This window comes from Dipodomys spectabilis, unplaced genomic scaffold, assembly GCF_019054845.1.
Source record: "Dipodomys spectabilis isolate Male_0828 unplaced genomic scaffold, ASM1905484v1 ptg000023l, whole genome shotgun sequence".
Lineage (NCBI taxonomy): Eukaryota > Metazoa > Chordata > Mammalia > Rodentia > Heteromyidae > Dipodomys > Dipodomys spectabilis.
In genome coordinates, this window is record NW_024870700.1 from 6,799,014 (window position 1) to 6,818,545 (window position 19,532).

General features: G+C 37.6%; 1 protein-coding gene across 3 annotated transcripts in view; it reads right to left on the bottom strand.

The window, feature by feature from the left end:
- The window catches only part of LOC122104170 (caspase-1-like), a 38,398-nt gene extending 21,635 nt beyond the window's left edge, over positions 1-16,763 (bottom strand). Inside the window, exons 1-10 of one of the 3 annotated variants that reach the window (XM_042674874.1) lie at positions 16,703-16,763; positions 15,812-16,078; positions 13,188-13,250; positions 12,058-12,173; positions 11,236-11,409; positions 10,616-10,850; positions 10,082-10,225; positions 9,110-9,219; positions 8,611-8,709; positions 8,100-8,230 (exon numbers count right to left, since the gene is read on the bottom strand). In XM_042674874.1, the coding sequence (XP_042530808.1) occupies positions 8,611-8,709; positions 9,110-9,219; positions 10,082-10,225; positions 10,616-10,850; positions 11,236-11,409; positions 12,058-12,173; positions 13,188-13,250; positions 15,812-16,078; positions 16,703-16,709 (1,215 nt within the window). In that variant the 5' untranslated portion in view covers positions 16,710-16,763 and the 3' untranslated portion in view covers positions 8,100-8,230. Of the gene's footprint in view, positions 1-6,140; positions 8,231-8,610; positions 8,710-9,109; positions 9,220-10,081; positions 10,226-10,615; positions 10,851-11,235; positions 11,410-12,057; positions 12,174-13,187; positions 13,251-15,811; positions 16,079-16,702 lie in introns of those variants that run through there. The other 2 variants (XM_042674877.1, XM_042674875.1) reach the window with 2 other exon arrangements.
- Positions 16,764-19,532: the final 2,769 nt, after the last annotated feature.

A 19,532-nucleotide genomic window follows, 5' to 3' on the forward strand; every position in this document is an offset into this window, starting at 1 on the left:
GTGAAAAATAAAAAAAAAAGCAAGAATGACTTTGGTGTCCTATATAGTTTATATACATTTATCTCAAATAGGAAAGGAAAGGGAACAACAAAATGTTGAGACAAAGAAGGAAGGGCTAACCAATGTAACAGCAATACTCACAAGACAACGTGTTGGAAATGAACTTTGCAATGTTGGGGGTGCATTGGGGGGAGGAAAATGGAAGAAAAATGAGGGAAGGGGTAACAATGTTTGACAAGAAATGTACTGACTACCTTATGTATGTAACTGTAACCCCTCTGTACGTCAGCTTGACAATAAAATTATATATTTTTTAAAAATGTAGTACATGTACTCATGGGATACTACTATTCAGCCATTGGAAAATGAAATTGTCATTTGTGAAAACATGGGAGAAAGTGGAGGATTATGTTAAGTAAAATAAACTAGCCAGGGTATTAAAGTTAAATACTTCATGATCTATCAAATGTGCATTCTAAAAATACAAAACTAAAAATGAAGAGTAAAATAGTGCTTACCAAGGTCTGTGGTGGAGAAAAGAAAGTTAGAGAGATGTGAGCTACGGGAAACATTTCCTTACAAGAAATATGTTAATAGTGATGTATTGTTAGTTGTTCAGAGAGTACATTTTAAGTATTCTCAGCTCTCTTTCTCTCTCACACACACACAAGTATAGGAGGTAACACCTATGTTAATTAAATTCATTTAGGTATCACTCCATATATGAATATTTTAAAATGCCATATTTTACATCATCAACTGCAATAACAGAATTTTTAAATGAGGTTTTGCCTAAAATCCTCTTTCCATAAACTGCATAATCTCAGTGTACCAATTGTAAACCTTAAATAAGAAACAATTGCCTTTCAAATTTATGAAGTCAGTCTAGACATAGATCCTAACTCTGAGAACTGTATTCTCAGTATCAATGAGTTATCTTTTTACCATTACCCAGAAACTTCCTAAATTCAACACTTAAAGCAGAACTGTACACTTTAATTCTCCTCTTTTGTACTCTGCTAGTACATACTTTCTAACCTGTAAGGAAACAGCAGCCCTGATGACAGCACACCCGTTGGTCTCATTTCTCTATATCTCATTTTCTGTCCAATTCATATTGTATTGGCTTTCTCTGATCAATATTTACAGAATCTGACAATTTCTTTTGATCCTGATTATGTCTTTCTGTCCAGGCCAACATACTTCCTTTCTCAATTACTCCAACAAGCTTATAAACTCTTCCCTATTTCCTTTTCTATTCTTTACAATGAAGCAGGATATTCCAGTACTTAGATTAGATCACAAAGCTTTCTGATCAATATCATCTAAGGTGTTTTCATTCTTCCAATATTGTTAATACCTTGCTTGTCATATTTTACATATTCTGCCCTTTTTTAAGTTTCTAGAAAATCCTACTAGGGCTTTACCTACATTTTAAATTCCTTACCCAACTCATTCTTTCCTCTTGTGTCCTCTGTTTATCTTTCAGTCTTAATTAGTACTTTCTTCAGGGAATCCTTCCAGATGCCCCCTGGCTGCATGGAGGGACAAGTGTATGTGCTCCTGAGGTACCTTGCTTTTCCCTAGACCAGAAATTTTCTCCACATAATTATAATTCCCAATATACTTGTCATTACCCCACTATTATTTTTTAAGCTCTGCAAGGTCAAAGCCTTTAGACTAGGTCTACATTACTTGTAGCATTCAAGTGGTCTTCAGTAATGCACTCTTCAATCACACATTGATGTAAGCACAAATGAATAAAATGTAGGCATGATCCAACTATTAATGAAACTCTTGATGTTTAATGGCAAGTTAAGTAAGTTTGATTACTGAATATGAGTACATTGTAAGATTTGAGGTACAGTGACATTACACTCACTCTCCTATTCATTTAAGGATAATCAATGAGCACCTTTTTGTAAATGATTATCTGACAGTGTTGTAAATACCCTTTTGTAAATACAGTCCCAGGTATTAAGGCTTAGAAGTAGATGGAGAGATGGGTGCCATGCAAATAATCTAATTTTATTATTAGCATATGCACAAGAAAAGCATTTTAAATAGCACTCATCAAGTGGCAGTTGGCTGGGTTTGAAGCTGAGACCTGAAAGGTTAGTGGAGGCTCAGAGGCTTATGTTCTGAAGGGGACCTATTTCTGGAGGGAGTAGTATGAGCAAAAGTACAAAATCTTGATATTCTCAGGAAGCTAGTGGAGCTGAGCTTTAAAAGAGTACTATAATAAAAGCAGAAATATATGGCACAAACTTGAAATGGCAACGTTCAGATGCACATTGCTTTTTGAATACTTGTGCAGACAATGGAGATAAGCTAGAGTTTTAAATCAAGCCAACCTGAGATCACTCTACCAAATGTACCTTTTACCTTAGATAAATTTTATCATTTTTCTCTCAGTATCTTCTTGCAGTTGGTAATTACAAAATACAATTGCATAATTTTACTTTTATGCATTTTTATTGTTATTGTACAAGTGATATACAAAGGGTTGTAGTTGTCTACGTGATGTAATGAGTAGTCTTTGAAGTGTCACTCTTTCCCTCACTTTCTTCCAGTTTTTCCCCTCCCTTCTGCACCCACAAATTGTACAGTTTATTTCAACATAGTAACTAGTTGATTACCACTGCTGCATTTGTTCACCCTTTCCCACCATTTCTGTACCTCCCTTACCTTCCCAAAGACAGATAACTGAAAAAAACAAACAGCAAAAAAGAAAAAAAAAAAACTCGTTTCCATTTCCTGGAGTTCATTTCAGTCAATATCAGTTTATATGATCAGATGCATATAGGGATCCCACTTTTGTGTTCCTGATGTAAGAATGTTCTCCTTTGCTCTGAGTGTGAATGCCTAGAGACATGTATAATTTATCAGGCCCCAATGTATTTATTTATTTATTTCCATCCAGTGTGTTTACATGGAGATCTATTGGCACATTGTAGCTACTACAAATGAGGGAAAACATGAAACCTATTTTTATCTGGATCTGGCTTACTTCACTTATAATTTTTTTCAAGTCTTTCCATTTTCTTATGAATAGTACAATGTGTGTGATTCTGATGGATGAATAGAATTCTATTGTGTATTTATACCATAATTTCTTGATTCAGAGCATCTAGGATGATTCCATATCTTACCTTGGTAAATAATGCTGGCAAAATTGGCTATCCACATGCAGAAAACTAAAGTTGGATTCTTATATATCATCTTACACTAGAATCAGTTCAAAATGGATCAGCGACCTCATTGTAAGCCCCCAAATCACGCAAATATTACAGAAAGGAGTAAGGGAAACACTAGGGCTCCCAGACACAGCCTAAAACTTTACTAAGTAAAGATACAGAATGTCAACAAATAAAAGAAGGACTGGATCAAACTTAAACGTTTCTGCCTGGCAATGGACATATCTAACAAGATAAGTAGAAAACCCACAGAATGGGAGAAGATATTTACCAGCTATGCATCAGACAAGGACCTCAGATGCAAACTATTCTTAAAGCTCAAAAAAATGTACTCATTACCTTACTCATGCAATTATAACCCTTCTGTACAGCATCTGTGCAATAAAATAAAAGTTAAAAAAATAAACCTCCAAAAACTAAACCCTCAAAGAAACAACAACCCAATTAATAAGCTAATGACTTCTCAGAAGAAGACGTAAAAGGACATAAGAAGATAAGAAGATGTAAAAAAAAAAAAAAAAAAGATGAAAACTGTTCAAGATCTGGCCATAAAGGAATTGCACATCAAAACAACATTGACATTCTACCTCACCCAAGTTAGAATGGCTATTTCAAGAAAACTAACAATAACAAATGCTGGCATGGATATACCTAAAAGGGTACTCTATTAACATAGTTGGTAGGAATGTAAACTTATTTAAACATTCTGGAAAGTAGTATGAAGTTTCCTCAAAAGTCTAAAACATACAGCTTCCTTATGACTCAGCAGTTCCAGTCCTGGACACTTATCCAGTGGACTACAAACAGAGCCATACTAAAATGACCACCACAACCATTTTCATTGCAGCATTATTTACCATTGCATACTTCTAAATATTCACTTAAGAGAATAAAGAGGCGGTCATGCAGAAGGAAGTTTGTCAAAAATTATTTTGGTATACTTGTGGGTTTTTTTTTTTACAAAAGATACTGAATTGAGGTTGCAATGAAACAAAAAAAGACTGATACAATGTTTTGAGATATTACTGGAAATTATTCCTTGGGAATTTTAGTTAACAATTGCCAGAATCTAGGTTGTTTATATTCATAAAGCCTCTTGGTTTTATCTAGTATCTTTAAACCTTTTCACATTTATTATCTAATGGTCCCTTATCCACTCTAGTAACTGGTAAGCCAGATTCCTTGGCTTAGAGGCAGCCAAGGATATTGATTTAACTTAGTATTTTACAGACAAATGCCTTAATTCATGAAGCAAACAAGAAAAGAAAAAAAAAATCTGTCCCTGCCTTTTAGGAGCTTCAGTTGTAAGGTAACATAAATCCTGACAATGAGACCAAAGGAGGATCCTCTCAGGAGAGGAACGGAAAGGCACAATGCCTATGTGCATCTGATCATACAAAATAATAATTGTGGAAATGAACTCAGAAAATGAAAACAAGAGGGTTTTTTGGTTCTTTTTTGCTATTTTTGTTTACTTTTGGCTCTGTTTGTTCGTTTATATGTCTTTGTGAGTGGAAAGGGGGCACAGAAATAGAGGGACAAATGCAGAAATGGTACTCACTGGACACTGTGTTGAAAATGAACTATCAATTTTTGGGTGGGGACAGGAAGGAAAAGCTGGGAGAGAGCGGAGGAAGGGGTAACATTTTCTTCAAAGACATTTACTCCTTACCTGACTTAAATCACTGTAACCCCTCTATACACCACCTTTATAATAGCAATAAATTTTTAAAATAACAAGGAAAAAAGCAAAAGAAAAAAGGATATAACTCCTGAAATAATTCTACTATAGAGAAAAAAGAGTAAAGAGACATACTCATAAGGAACTATTACTAGGGACAGTGCAGTAAATAATTTTTTTATTCATGTATGTGAAATCACACTAAAAAGGATTCATGGAAAAGTAGATAGATTTTTTAAAAAATATATTTTGAAACGCAGGAAAAGTTCTTGGAGAATTTCACATATTGTTTTAAACACAATGAGTAACTATGTAGCTTTTCAAGTAAGAAATTTCCATTAATAGCTACCTATAGTGTGAGAACTGAGGATTAAGTAACTGATTATCTTTCTTAAACATGTACTTCTAGGATAAACTTATGCCAGGCCATCTTTAGAGGAATTAACTGCAGCTATTTTAAAGATTACAAATGCCCACAGTCTGGCTAAGATTGAGCTATGCAACATGAGGAAGAAGACTTTTTAACAGAATTTATCAAATGATGACAGATGTTTAGTGACATTACAGAACTTGGATCTAATCCATCCTTTTTATTTCCAACTAACAAGAATAAAGCCACATATTGGAGATGCTGTGTTTGAATACTAGCTGCCTACATTCCAAATTATTTCCTGTCTCATAATATTTTGTAGTTTCTGTTTCTATGACAAATTTCATGAATGTAGCATGCAGACAGGGGGACGGTAGTTTAGCATCTCTGATAGCAATCCAACAAATCCTGTATCAGATTTACTTATACCAGAACCAGTTGGAAAAGGTGAGGAAAATAGATGAAGAGTACCATTTGTTATAAGAGAAAGGTGGGGCAGAAGCCCAAAAGGTCTAAGATCTGCTTCTGGAAAGAATGATTAACACCAAAATGACTAATTCAGAATGAAGGGAAAGCGAAAGTTTTCCAAGTACATTTAGAAACTTTCAGAGTTCTCTCACACACACATGATGCTACTATATTCACTCTTCCTTTGATGGCCATAAATTGAAAAAACAGGGATTAGCTCTTCTCTTATCCAGATAAAACTGAAAACCATACCTCCTCAGCATCTCAATCCACGTGAATTATACACACAAGCAACAAGGGGGAGAATTCTACTTTTTGCTGGTCTGGTCCTGTGTTGTTGATTCTGCCTGCTACGGAACAATGAATAGACTGTTTTTTAAAACCCAATTCCTGGTTCAAGCTCAGGAAGAGACCCCCAACTCACCAGCCATGAGGGAGCAAACAGCCTCAGTTCCTTCCTGCAGCCTTGGAGAGAGCCTTATACTCAAAAATGAAAGTCTCTCTGCCAGAGTTTCCCGAGTTGCAGGGGGTGGGACTTCTGGTTACATTGTGAAACTCAGAACTAGTTTCCTGTTGGGAAAACCCCTGTAGTCATGACATTGACCTGTTTGTCACAGGCAAATTTAGTTTCTCCCTTTGGGGATGTTTTTTTTTGAAAGATAATGATTAAACCTTGTCCTGATGGCTGCACCTCAGGATTGTTTACTCCTTTTCATTTTCTCTGACTCACCCACACCTCCTTTATTTTTAATGATCTCTTAGTATTTCTACCTCTGCTCATTAAAAGCATGAATCAAAAAAAGTTGAATCTGATTTAATTTTCTTAGCTTTTTTTCTGTCTAACTGTATAAATCATCTTCCCTCTCTGCCCTGCTACAATCTTTATCTTTCTTAATTTATTGTAAAGATGCTGTACAGAGGGGTTACAGTTATATGAGTAAGGCAATGAGTACATTTCTTGTCAAGCATTGTTACCCCTTCCCTGGTGGTTCTCCCACTATCCCTTCCCTCCCCCATCTTCATCCCCCCCACCAGAAGTTGTAAAGTTCATTTCTAATATCCTGTCCTGTGGGTATCACTGGTGCAATGGGTCATCCTGTATCCTTGTTTCAGCATTTTGTTATTCCCCTTCCCCTCCACAGATTAGACAAATGTATTTACAAATGCAGGGTACCAAAATCAAGTACAGTGACAACAGGGGATATACAATAGGGGGAAGAACATACAAAGGAAACAAAAAAAAATCACATAGCACATTTAAAACAACAACAAAAAAGAAAGAGCTCGTGTCCATATGTTAGAGTTCATTTTACTTAGCGTCATCTTACATGGTCACATGTACAATCTTTATTTCGTATTTGAGATATCCCCAAGGAACTCTTTTTTCCTCTTCCCTACATGCTTTATTTTCACTGCTTAAAACTGACCTAACATTTGATTGTTTACCTCTACATTTTGACATTCTTTAAGAAAAGATTTCCATGAAGCAGCTCAAGCTGTAATAGAAAAAGGCATCAAATGCATAATTGTACAAAAGAGATATGTCCAGAACAAATAGTGAAAGGGAGGAACAGAGGGGTGATTAGAGAATGGGAGAAAGAGAGGAAGGGAGGAAGAGAAGAAAAGAAGGGAGGGAAGGGCAGAAAGAGAGAGAGAGAAACTGATTGCAATCGAGTTTGAAGGTTCTCAAAAGGTCAGAAATTTCATTTTGACTTAGAAGGGGTTTTAGGATTAGAAAGCGTACATGCGTGCAACTGGAAATACAGTTCTTATGGAAGCATAACACAGCTGAGTGAATGATTAATCCCCAACTATAGTATTCATTACATTGAGAAAGGGGTTAGCAGGGTATCCTATTTGTATGTTGATTGTTTCACATGTGTTGACAGTTTTACCTTTTCCAGGGACTGTAAAATGTCAGGGAAAATGTATGTCTTCTATAGGTCTCTAATGTTGAGTTCTGCATCTTTTTTTTTGTTGTTGTCAGTAATGGGATTTGAATTCTGGGTCTGGGCACTGTCCCTGAGCTCTGCACTCAAGGCAAGTACTCTACCACATGAGCCACATCACCACTTCCAGTTTTCTGGTGGTTAATTGGAAATAAGAGTCATTGACTTTCCTATCCCGCTGGCTTTGAACCATGACCTTAGATCTCAGCCTCCTGAGTAGCCAGCTCCCAGCCAGTTCTACATTCTTGAAAGTCACAAATCTAATGTGCAACTTGCATACTTGATAGATGTATCACTAGAGCAGAAATCCAGTAAACAGTATCTAAAAAGAAAGGTTGGCACCATATGCAAATTCATTCCTGAGTCATACTAACAAATGAGAAACCTATTACCTGCTCTAAGTCCCAGCATGCCAACAAACAAACATCACAGGATAACATTTAGTCTTCAGATTTATTGCATCATTTAAAGAAATGTTTATTTCCAAGAACAAATTGACAAATGTTTTAACCAATAGAAAGAAAGGATTTCACAACAGACAGAAAATGGCAGAACTCCTGGCTTCCTATGGGGAAAGGAAATAGCACAAATATAAGAAAGATTTAGCTAAGAGATATGCAGATTATAATACTATCTTCTACTGGGCCATACACACTCATACAAAAGGGAAAGCCCTTGCGACATTTCAATATGGCCTAAACATCCTTTCGTAATCTTGTGACTACCCTTTGGTTTATAGTAGCCAACACTGAGAAAGGGCCATCCACCTCTTAGAAAGTTAGCATTGCAGTGTGCTCTGGACAGAAAAGCCATCCCTTCATTTCCTCCCCATTTATTAAACCATCCTAGAAACTAGAATGGGATTTCAGAGCTTTCCCCCAGTCTCCCCTAGACCTGACCTCCCACACACCCATCTACACACAGATACTGATACAACTGGCTTACTCAGTGTCCTGGGAAGAGATAGAAGCATCTTGTCAAAGTCACCCTTTCAGTGGTGGGCATCTGTGTCCTGCCATCTGGAAGTTCAAATGCAAATCGAACCTAAAAGGAAAAGGAAAGTGCAGAGAGGTTCTTTATTTTTTTCCAAGTGAACAATCTCGACTTAAGCTGGGAAAACAAATTAATGTAATGAAAATAAATAATAAAAACATAAGATTTTTGCATCTATTAGGCCTATCTATTCAGGATATGACAGTTGCTGGATCTGATAACTGTGACAAACACAGGCCATTATTCATTTGTCTACACAAAGCAGGATAGGAATTAAAGTCTTCTAGAGGTTGTGGCTTGTAATAGATTTGATCTGGCTCCTAGATTCACTGACTCACCAAAAACCACCAAGGTTCCTTTGGAAAGAATGATGTTACTGGACATGTCTGAGCTTTTGGCTGGAAGGGTCAAAATATAGAGAAGTAGAGGAGAGAAACACTTAAAATCCTACCTTACGGAAAACTTCCTCCAAGTCACAAGACCAGGCAAATTCTTGGATAATTTCAATAAGTTTCATAATAAAAAGAGAACCATTAGCAGAATGGCGCCAAGAAACATTACCTGTAAATAAAGGATTTCAAAACGTATTACTGGCTTCAGCCTAGAAACACAGGGATCGCTTAGCTATCCCAGTTGTAGTATGTTACTCAGTTTATCTTCTGAATACTTGATGACTACCATTTTCCAATGAATGTAGTTAAGTGGGTATATTTTTGTTGAAGCTGAAGGGAGCTTTGTACAAAGCAAATATTAGAGTGCTATAGTCTCCTAGTCCAAGGAGTTGAAAGGCTAGTAGAAAAGGCAGAATCTAGCAGAGAAGAGTGGCAGGGTCTTGGCAAAGAATGCTACTGTTTGTGTATGTGGGTGTGGATGTGAAGATTCCAAGACTAGAGAGGCTAAACAACTGGAGGTAGTTTAAAATGTACTAAATTAAGGTCGGGATATAATCTCAATTTTATCACAACTTATGGTTAAAGTCATTGAGATCTATTCACCCCACACATGCCATCTTTCTAGTTAAAAACACACCCAAATGTAAGGCTGCAGTGTACTTTGTCTGACATTCTGCCAGCACATCCCGTCCTCATTTTTCTAAGTAATGATGTCTGGTAAAACTAAGCTGCTGGGCAATGCCAAGATTTCTCACTTTCCTATATGAGGTCAGATTCTAACTTGTTTTAGTGTGGAAAGTCTTCTAATTAATTCTGTTTGTCTCTCACTGGTTCAGAAAATATACTTTACACCATGGAGGAGTTTTCTAATTACTAATTTAGTGAATATGTAAGTGTCCACTCTGTGGATGAGGGTAATTAAATGTGTTCCTGAGAACCTTGAATTGGTTCAGATGTCCATGCTCTAGCATTTGAGTGTCAGTCTCTCTACTAGTAATCTCCACAATGGTGTTCTGCAAGAAATCCATTACCTGGTGTTGAAGAGCAAAAAGCAATAAAATCCTTCTCTACATGGGCTCTCTTAATGCCATCGTCTTCAAAGCCTTCTGAATCTGCTGACAGCTCATCTTCAGAGACTCCTGCTGAATCTTTTAGCCACACCACCCCTTTGTTCTCTAGAAAGAAAAAAATTTTATTTTTGTTACTACTAACTCCCAAGAGAACTAATTGCTCCTAAAAGGCTCCACTGGGCATATGTACTAATTTATAGCTTTCCTTTTAAAAACATATACAAACTCAAAAGCCATTCTTTTAGCAACACTCAAATGAACTGTAATGGCACTGACACATTAAGGTCTTACCATTGCAAATGGTATCTCTCCAATCTAAATAATGAAACAAGTGTCTCCCAACCAGAAATAGTTCACAGAAACTATATTTGAGTCATGAAGACAGGTATCCTTTAACATTTATAGACAGACATGAAGACATTGAGAAATAAAAGATGTCAACAGATGATACACTCAGTGTTTGATTGGCTTGAGTTCTAAGACATCAGCACTCACCTCCACGACAGGCCTGAATGATGATCACCTTGGGTTTGTCCTTCAAACTCGGGCAATTTGAGGTGTTCAACATTTGGAAGATAGTGTCGACTTTTAATACATCAGGTACTTGTTCAGAGTATGTCTTCCCACAGATCCCCTCCTGGATCCCATGAGACATGAACACCACGAAGGTACTGTCAGAGACCCGGTGCTCTGAGCGGTTTGCAAATGCCTTCATCTCCACGATCATTTCCTAAAGGAAACCATAACACTATAAGTTTATCATCATACCTTCAGAAGCTAACAAAAAGACATTTAACGAAAGCTTTGACTATTCCACAAAAATGAAAGAGGAAAGAAAATTGAAGTCTTCTCTGAAAAGTGAGAAAGGAAGCTAACGGGAAGTCATCCTGAGTTGAGTGAATGAAGAGAGCATTACTAAGTTCATGGAACACTTCCCAGCAAGATACATGAAGCTTGCTAAGGGACTCTTGCATTTGAAGGGGATATGGAATATCAGACACACTCTAAGTGAAAGTGTTTATTACAAACTTCAAGAATTAGGTATCCTTGTGCTATGAACGTTCTATCTAATGTTAGCTAGGACATAATCATTGTCTCTGTTTTGAAACCCTTACCGAAGCTGTGAGATTTTTTTTCACAATGATGCTGTATCCCAGCTGTTCAAGCAGCATTTTCATTCCTTCGACATCAGCATCAGCTCCAGCCCTCCTAGTAAGACTGTCAAACTCTATGTTGCAGATAATGAGGGCAAGGCGTTTGCGGGTCAACTTGTTCATGATTGGATAAATCTGTAGAGAAGGTAGACGGGATGAACAATCTAGTTTGCTTTAATTTAGTACTCATTTTAGAACCGCTTCCCTTCCCTCACCTATCAAAAAATCCAAATCCCATCAATGATAGCTGAAGAATTGGAAAGAGACTTGGGTTTTAAGTTGGGAGTAGGTATGGAGTTTGCCCAAGCCCAGATGGCAATTCAGCATCTGCCTTTAATTTTGGCAAGTGAAAATTTGAAGTATATACAGGATTTGAAGTCAGGATACTGAATTCTCAGATTGATTCTTCCACTTTCAAAGTGTCTGATTATGGACACAATTTTAACAGTTCTTTTGTTTTCTGCTCTCTAAAGTGAATTGATTGTTTTGAGGATTAAAGGCATTGATTCTGCCAGATGTTTAATATGGTCTTTAATGAATAGGTAGAATCCAGTATCAGCCAATGATTTTGTTACTATTATTTTTCACTCAGGCAATTAGTCCAAACTTTGTACATTCTATATAAGCCCGAATTATAGAAGGTGAGATAGATCCTTTACGTAGGGAAACAGCCATTGATTTTCCACATCTAAAAGAAATTGCTCTGACACAAAGCCACTGTACTTCAGGAGAGACCCAAATGTAACTTTAGCCCACTCTGTCCTTGTGTTCTGAACACAGCACCTCTGCTGCTTTTGCTTTCTGAATCCTTTGCACCATTTCTAGGGAGCAAAGCTTGAGACTCCCTCTTAGGCCATGGGATGGGAGCATAGTTTGGTTGCCATGCAGTTGCTGAGGTTCTGCAAGAGACAATAAACAGTGTGAGTAATTACATCCCCTGCGATCCCACTTTGTGTTCCTCCTGGCATCATTTATATGTAAAGCCACAGAGGAGGAAATCAGGTCTAGAAGGACTGCTCTGGTATCGTTGCCAACATGGTCATAAGTTAACTGTGAATTACACAGAGATCAGCATTTTACTCAATTCTTTAGATAAACACCTATTATAATAGATAAACACATTCAGAAGATACTCAACATGTTAGAAAAAATTTTTTTGATAAATCTGATCCGACCAATTTAAAGCATAGGATAAAATTTCAGAAGGGTTCTGGGAAATCTCAATTAGCTCCACTGAAATGCTTTGTAAAAAGTTATATGCTTATTTAATAGGCCCAATTGTAGATATCAGGGGTATGTTTTAGAAAATAAGCCTTTGTCTTATCCTTCAGGATTACTTTGTACTGTGTCCACTTGTAAGAGATGAGATCAAATAAATGAACTAGACTAAAGAACAATGATAAATGCTAAACTCAAGGTGAACACTAGATACATTTGTGTCACTAAACATTGATTCACAGGTGATAGGAGGAAGAGTTTCCTCAATGGTTATGTAAAAAAAAATTCCATGAGCCTCTATTTGAATGCAAGTTCAGTTCCTCCAAACCATGTGATGTACTCGCTAAAGGAATTAATGTACTGGTCATGTATTTCAAAATACATGAAGACATGAGATTGTCTAGATCATGATGTCTGTGGCTGTGATTGAACATGTTCAGGCGGCGATTCAGGTAGGAATTTGGGGATTAGGACCCAGGATCAGAATATTGTAGGATAAATATTGTAGGATATTGTAGGATAATGAAGCTGGGAGGACAGCAGGACAGCTTCAGCTAAAGAAGAATAGACTTAGAACAAAGAGTAGCTTCCCACCCATGGCAAATTACTCGTAGCCCCCTTCAGGCTAGATTCGCCCCATGATGTTTAATTACTAGAAAGATGGGGATTCAATGAATATTTAAAAACACAGTTACCTGAGGTAAAAGGAAATACATCTGGGGAGTCTTGCATATTAGCATAATTTCCAGTGTTTGAACCTGAAAGAAGATAAAGCACACTAAAAATCACTTATCTCCAAAGAACTTTGTCCCTCTGTGATGAATGCTCCCCACTGAATTTTTCCCCCTCTGGCCTAACTGATAATTAATCTGTTCAAGTTGAGCTTCCTGGGAAACAAAGTTCCTATGCATAAATGCCTGGGTGTTTATTCAGTGTTTAAAGACAAAGAATATTTCTAACCGACTTCCTTGATCACACCACCTTGACAAAATGGAATGGAGGTATGATCGGCTATGGAATAAGCCAGTTTTCTTAATAGGCGTATATGAAGATGGCTCTTGAGCTAAACACTACTGCAGTGTAAAGTTGCCAACTCAGAATTGATTCTAGAGGCAGGGAAAACTATGATCGTAAAGTGTCAATGCTTTACACACATACTTTACACCAGAAAACAGTGAGGTACAGGGACAGCTAACCTGAGCCTCAAACTGGAGATAAAGTTCTTAGGTGAATATCTTCATATACTTGAAACTCAAACTTAGATGATATTTTAATCAGCCTTCAGAATTAGAAGGATAATAAAAATACCTTCACCAATTCAGAATCACAGCTATTTATGCAAAGTCAATAACATTTTCCTTGCAAAATTCCGTAAGTATTTCCATATGTTCCTCACTTATATTAATAATCTCACACTCTGTGAATGAGTCAGACCCCCATGGCCCAATGAGATTCCCAAAGCATAGATGAAAACGTTCATAAAATTTACTGGCAGAGTAGAAATGATAGTGGCAGGAAAATACGTGGCAATCTAATAAAACTATTGACAGTTGGCTATACTCTACCCTCTATTCTTTATATTACCTATATTTTGTCACTGTGACAAAATAGAAATTAATTAATAACAATAAGTAGTTTAGGTATTTGTGGACCAGCCCTTTCCAAGCTCAGTACCTCAGTAGCACATTAAACATCAGAAGCATTAAGTCAATTTTGTAAGTGTCACAAGTTAGAAAACTGGTAAAACAAAGTATGAACCTAAGTCTGCTTTCATTATTAGTATGAGATACTGATCGCCCAGCCATTCTTCAAGGTAGCCCACAAAGTGTGCTACAAATTAGTGTCAATGACACGAGCACTGACCAGAATGTCTGCTCTCCTAGGTAAAGGCAGTCTGCCTGCTAGTGTCATCTGCACTGCTCTAAGGAGACAAACTAAACTTGAGATGAGGCAATGTTGTAGAAAATTCTCCAGACCTATTGATAATATTCCTGTCAAGAACTGGAATGTTGTCAATATCAAAGATAAGAAAAGGATTTTGTTTTTAGTTTGAAAGGATCTCAATACAATGATACCTACATGAGAAATGTATTCCAGAAGCTTTTAGCATTCCATGAATAAAGAAATGAGTTCACTAAGTCTTCATTTCAGAATACCCATCGCACGTAGGACCATTGTAGGTACAGGAAAGTGTAGTCCAACTTCCTGGTCTTAGTGAGACAGCTGTACCATGGCCCAGAGGAGTTCAAGCCCCAGGGAACAGCTGTCGCTTCTCCCAGTTTTTCATTCTTGACTTTCTGGGATGCTAGAAGATTTGTTGCAGGTGTTGATAACCTTGGTGTAATGCCAAGAATATTCTCCTTTCTAGAAAGATCTTGCCCATTAGAATATACACATAAAGTCCCTCTAATTACACCCAGTGATCATGATCATGGTAAGATCCTGAATGAGGAGACATCTTTGGTCCTTAGAGAAGATGACCTTAGGTTCCAGAATGATCCACAGGAGCTTGTGCAAGCCTGTCTATGATTCAGGGGCTATAGATTAACAGGAATTGGGCAAGGAAGTAGATATCTTGGTCATTTTACAGTCATTCTGACTCTTCCTTGATATGTATTAGTTGCTTTTTACTGAGGGGGATGAGTATAAAAGTAAAAGGAAGTAATGGAAGAGAAATAAAAACATTGGCTATACATAAACACAGAAAACACCTGCAGTGTAGATTGCACAGGCAAAGGCCTTCCCTAATCCCTAGAGCAATGCTTCTGACTTTCTGAGAACCTCTCCTTTTGCAGTGGTTTGGGGAAGGGCAACGGAGACCAGTGCCAGGGAGTGCTGAGCTATAGTAGACAGTCTTACTCAAAAAGAAGGGCAAGGACACCAATGGCATTCTGATTTTTGTTACAGTATTCATTTATTCTCCTGGGTTCTAACATCACATCTCTCAAGTATATTTTATTTTTTCCAGAAAGCAAAATAATGGAGAAAATTTATTTTAAAAAACACAATGTCAGAAAAAGATGAAAACACTTTAGGGAGCTCTGGATATAACAAAACCAAACAAATGTATTAATAATAGCAGCCTTACTAATAATGAGCACTACTGGAGCATGGAGTCAGACACTGTTAGGTCTGTTCAATGAATGCCCACATACACAGGATAAGAAGGAGCTCCAATCAAAAGGCCACTGAGGCAGAAGGAGGAGGAAGAGAGGAGTCTGGGAACCCGCAACAAGGCCTCAGCAGTCAGAGATAAGGAGGTTGCCCACAGCTAGACACATGGCCTGTGTGAACTTTGTCCTAAGTCATTGAAGCTTACCTGAGGAGAACCCCAGTGTCTCTGCAAGATGGCAGTCTTCTTCACAAATGTAATCAACACAGATCTGGCATGCCTGTGGCCCCTTCCGAATGACAGCATCAGCCAAAGCTCGTGCCTTGTCCATCACTGTGGCATTTTCAAATCTGACTTTCTCCATCTCTTCCTGGTTCAGCACTCTTTTCTCTAATAATTCATCCAGCAAGCCATTTATTGTACCGGTGCCTACAGCCCGGATGAAGTGCTTCCTCTTCTCTTTCAGGAACTTGTCTATTTAGAGCACAAAGATTTATCAAGTCATGGAAACAGCCTCATTTTCCTCTTTCATTATTGAAAGAAAATGGGCGCTTTTAGAGTAAAAAGGAGCAAATTGTCCTTCTCCATTCACTACACTAATCCCTTCTTTTACTCTGTTAGTGTGCCATATTTTCCCTTTGGTATTACCCATGTCTGTTCACAAAGAGTCCTGAAGACTGGGAATGCAACCCTCTGTCAATGCCTGAAAATCAGAACTCGTCCTTTCCTCTCTCACATTTACTTAACTTTAACTAATGAAACAATGAAATCACAATAGCTCATTTTCATTGGAGGGGATGAGCCTTGTTTCAGGTGTTCATCTTGTTCTCACCCTGTTCCTGCTGCCAAACTTAACGACAGATAAGAGTTACAATCGCAAAATGATTGCAGGATGCTGAAAAAGCCTCATTTCCTTCCTTTCAATTCCCGTGACTCCAAGAATCTTCCGAACTCCTTCCCTCCTCACCAGTCCAGCTTTTCCCTCAGCTCTGTTCTCCTACACATCCACACAGCCCAACCAAAGTTTTCAGAAACAAAACAGGCCCTCTCAGACCTATTTCTTCCCCCAAAACTGTCTTCCCCCAGTAGGAAACTCACCAGCCATCGCTGTCTTCTACTATCGGGTGTAAAATGAAAGTAAAAGCTTGTTTGATCTTCCTAGAAAGGAAGGGTGTGTACATAGGTTGAGAAATTCACCATACATGTGTGTGCATGCTTCTCTCTGTGAAGAGATATTCAGATTTCAGAGGTTTAGACTGGAAACCCTCCTATTGAAAGTTCTCCAGAATTTGAAACAGTTAAGACAAGAGACAAGGGAATAGAGACAAGAAAGGAGTGAGAAAATGCATTGAAAGTTAAACAAAGATGCTTCTACTCATTATGAAGTGTGATTGAGAGAACTATTGTTCCCTCTGCTTCTTCCTGCAGCTCTGTTAGTATTTGCTAAAATCATACCTTTAGTTATTATGTGATAGTTGTTTTAGATAGCTCCCTTCTGAAAAACAGTGTATTACAGACAGAATCCATCTTAGCTGCCTACTGGGCATTTTCAGCAATTTTGAAATATTACCACCCTAGATTTTTTTTTTTTTTGTCAGTCATGAGGCTTGAACTCAGGGCCTGGACACTTGTTTTTAAGCTTTTTCACTCAAGTCTAGTGCTCTATCACCTCAAGCCACAGCTCTACTTCTGGTTTTCTGGTGGTTATTTGGAGGTAAGTGTCTCATGGACTTGCCTGCCTGGGCTGGCTTTGAATGGAGGTCCTCAGATCTTAGCCTTCTGCGTATCCCTATTTAAACATTTTGTTTATTCCCTTTCCCTCCCCAAATTAGACCGACATCAAATACAGTGAAAACAAGGGTTAAACCATGGGAGAGGAACATACAAAGCAACAAAAAAATCACATGGTACCTTAGAAACAATAGCAAGAAAGAAAAAAAACCACTTGTGTCCCTATCTGAGTTTTTTTAAGCAAATAATTCCTGAAAAATCTCTACTGTCCTTTCATCATGGATTAGCTTCATGAAGAAGTAGTTAATATAAAAAGATAGTACATCTAAAGGATGTGCTTGCCTTAGAAATTATATGTATTGCTGGAAAAGGAGAGGTCGCTGCTTAGGAGCCTCATTTATTTTAATCATTTTTATAATGGTATACTCCAGGAGGAGAAATGCTATTAAAACAATCACTTATCAATTCTAAAGATTATTTTTCCCACTACACTGAGTATTTGTCACTAATAGTTCCTTTCATGGGATAGTTGATCATCCATTTCAAGGTGTAACTATCTGAAACAATTGCACCTTCTGACTGATGTCTAAAATGAATCTTTCCCTCGAAATGGATGTATCTATATGGCTCCAAACTTTGTACTAAACTATATTTACCACCTTGATTTTGTTATTTGTAAGTTTTATATTATTCATGAAGTCAAAGAAAATGATTCATAGCCTGGCACTGGTATAATCCTAGCTACAATCCTAGCTACTCAGGAGGCTGAGATCTGAACATCATGGTTTGAAGCCAGACTGTGCAGGAAAATCTGTGAGACTCCTATCTCAAGTAGAGCTGTGTGGCTCAAAGTGTAAGACTGCTAGCTTTGAGCAAAAGAGCTCAAAAAGTGCCCTAGCCCTTAGTTCTAACCACGCAACTGACAAAAGAAAAATAAAAGGAAAGAAAATAAAATGATTTGTGATCTCGACAAACCTACAGCCAGCATTATACTCAATGGTGAAAAACTAAAGCCATTTCCTCTTAACTCAGGAACAAGACAAGGATGCCCACTCTTTCCACTTCTCTTCAATCTAGTATTAGAATGCCTAGCTACAGCAATAAGACAAGATGCAGACATAAAGGGGATCCAAATAGGGAAAGAAGAAATAAAACTCTCCCTCTTTGCAGATGACATGATCTTGTATTTAAAGAACCCCATACACTCCACTCCCAAATTACTCAAGCTGATTCAAAACTTTGGCAAAGTAGCAGGTTATAAAATTAACCCCCAAAAATCAATGGCTTTTCTATATGCCAACAATGAGAAAAGTGTGGCTGAAATTAGGAAAGCAACTCCATTTGCAATAGCCCCACAAAAAATAAAATACCTAGGAATTAACTAAAGAAGTGAAGGACCTCTATGATGAAAACTTTAAAATCTTGAAAAAGGAAATCAACACAGAACTTAAAAAATGGCAAAACCTCCCATGCTCCTGGATTGGAAAGATTAACATCGTGAAAATGGCAATACTTCCCAAGGCTATCTACATATTCAACGCAATACCTATCAAAATTCCAACCTCATTCTTCAAGGAAATAGAAGAGGCAATCCAAAAATTCATATGGAACAATAAAAGACCCCGAATAGCAAAAACGCTCCTCAACGGAAAGAACACTGCTGGAGGAATATCAATACCAAATTTCAAACTCTACTATAAAGCCATAGTAATCAAAACAGCTTGGTATTGGCATAAGAACAGACCTCAGGACCAATGGAATAGAATTGAAAACCCAGAAATGAACCTACAGACCTATAGCCATCTAATCTTCGATAAGGGAGCTAAAACAATAGAATGGAAGAAAGACAGCCTCTTCAGTAAATGGTGCTGGCAAAATTGGTTAACTACATGTAGAAAACTAAAGCTAGATCCTTATATATCACCCTGCACCAGAATCAACTCCAAATGGATCAAAGACCTTGAACTCAAAGCAGACACTCTGAAAATATTACAGGATGGAATAGGAGAAACCCTGGGTCTCCTTTCTCAGGCCGAAATTTTCTGAATAGAGACCTGGAAACACAACAAATCAAAGAAAGGTTGGACAAATGGGATTGCATAAAGTTGCAGAGCTTCTGCAGGGCAAATGACATAGCTAGCAAGAGCAATAGAAAGCCCACGGATTGGGAGAAGATCTTTACTAGCCATACAATGGA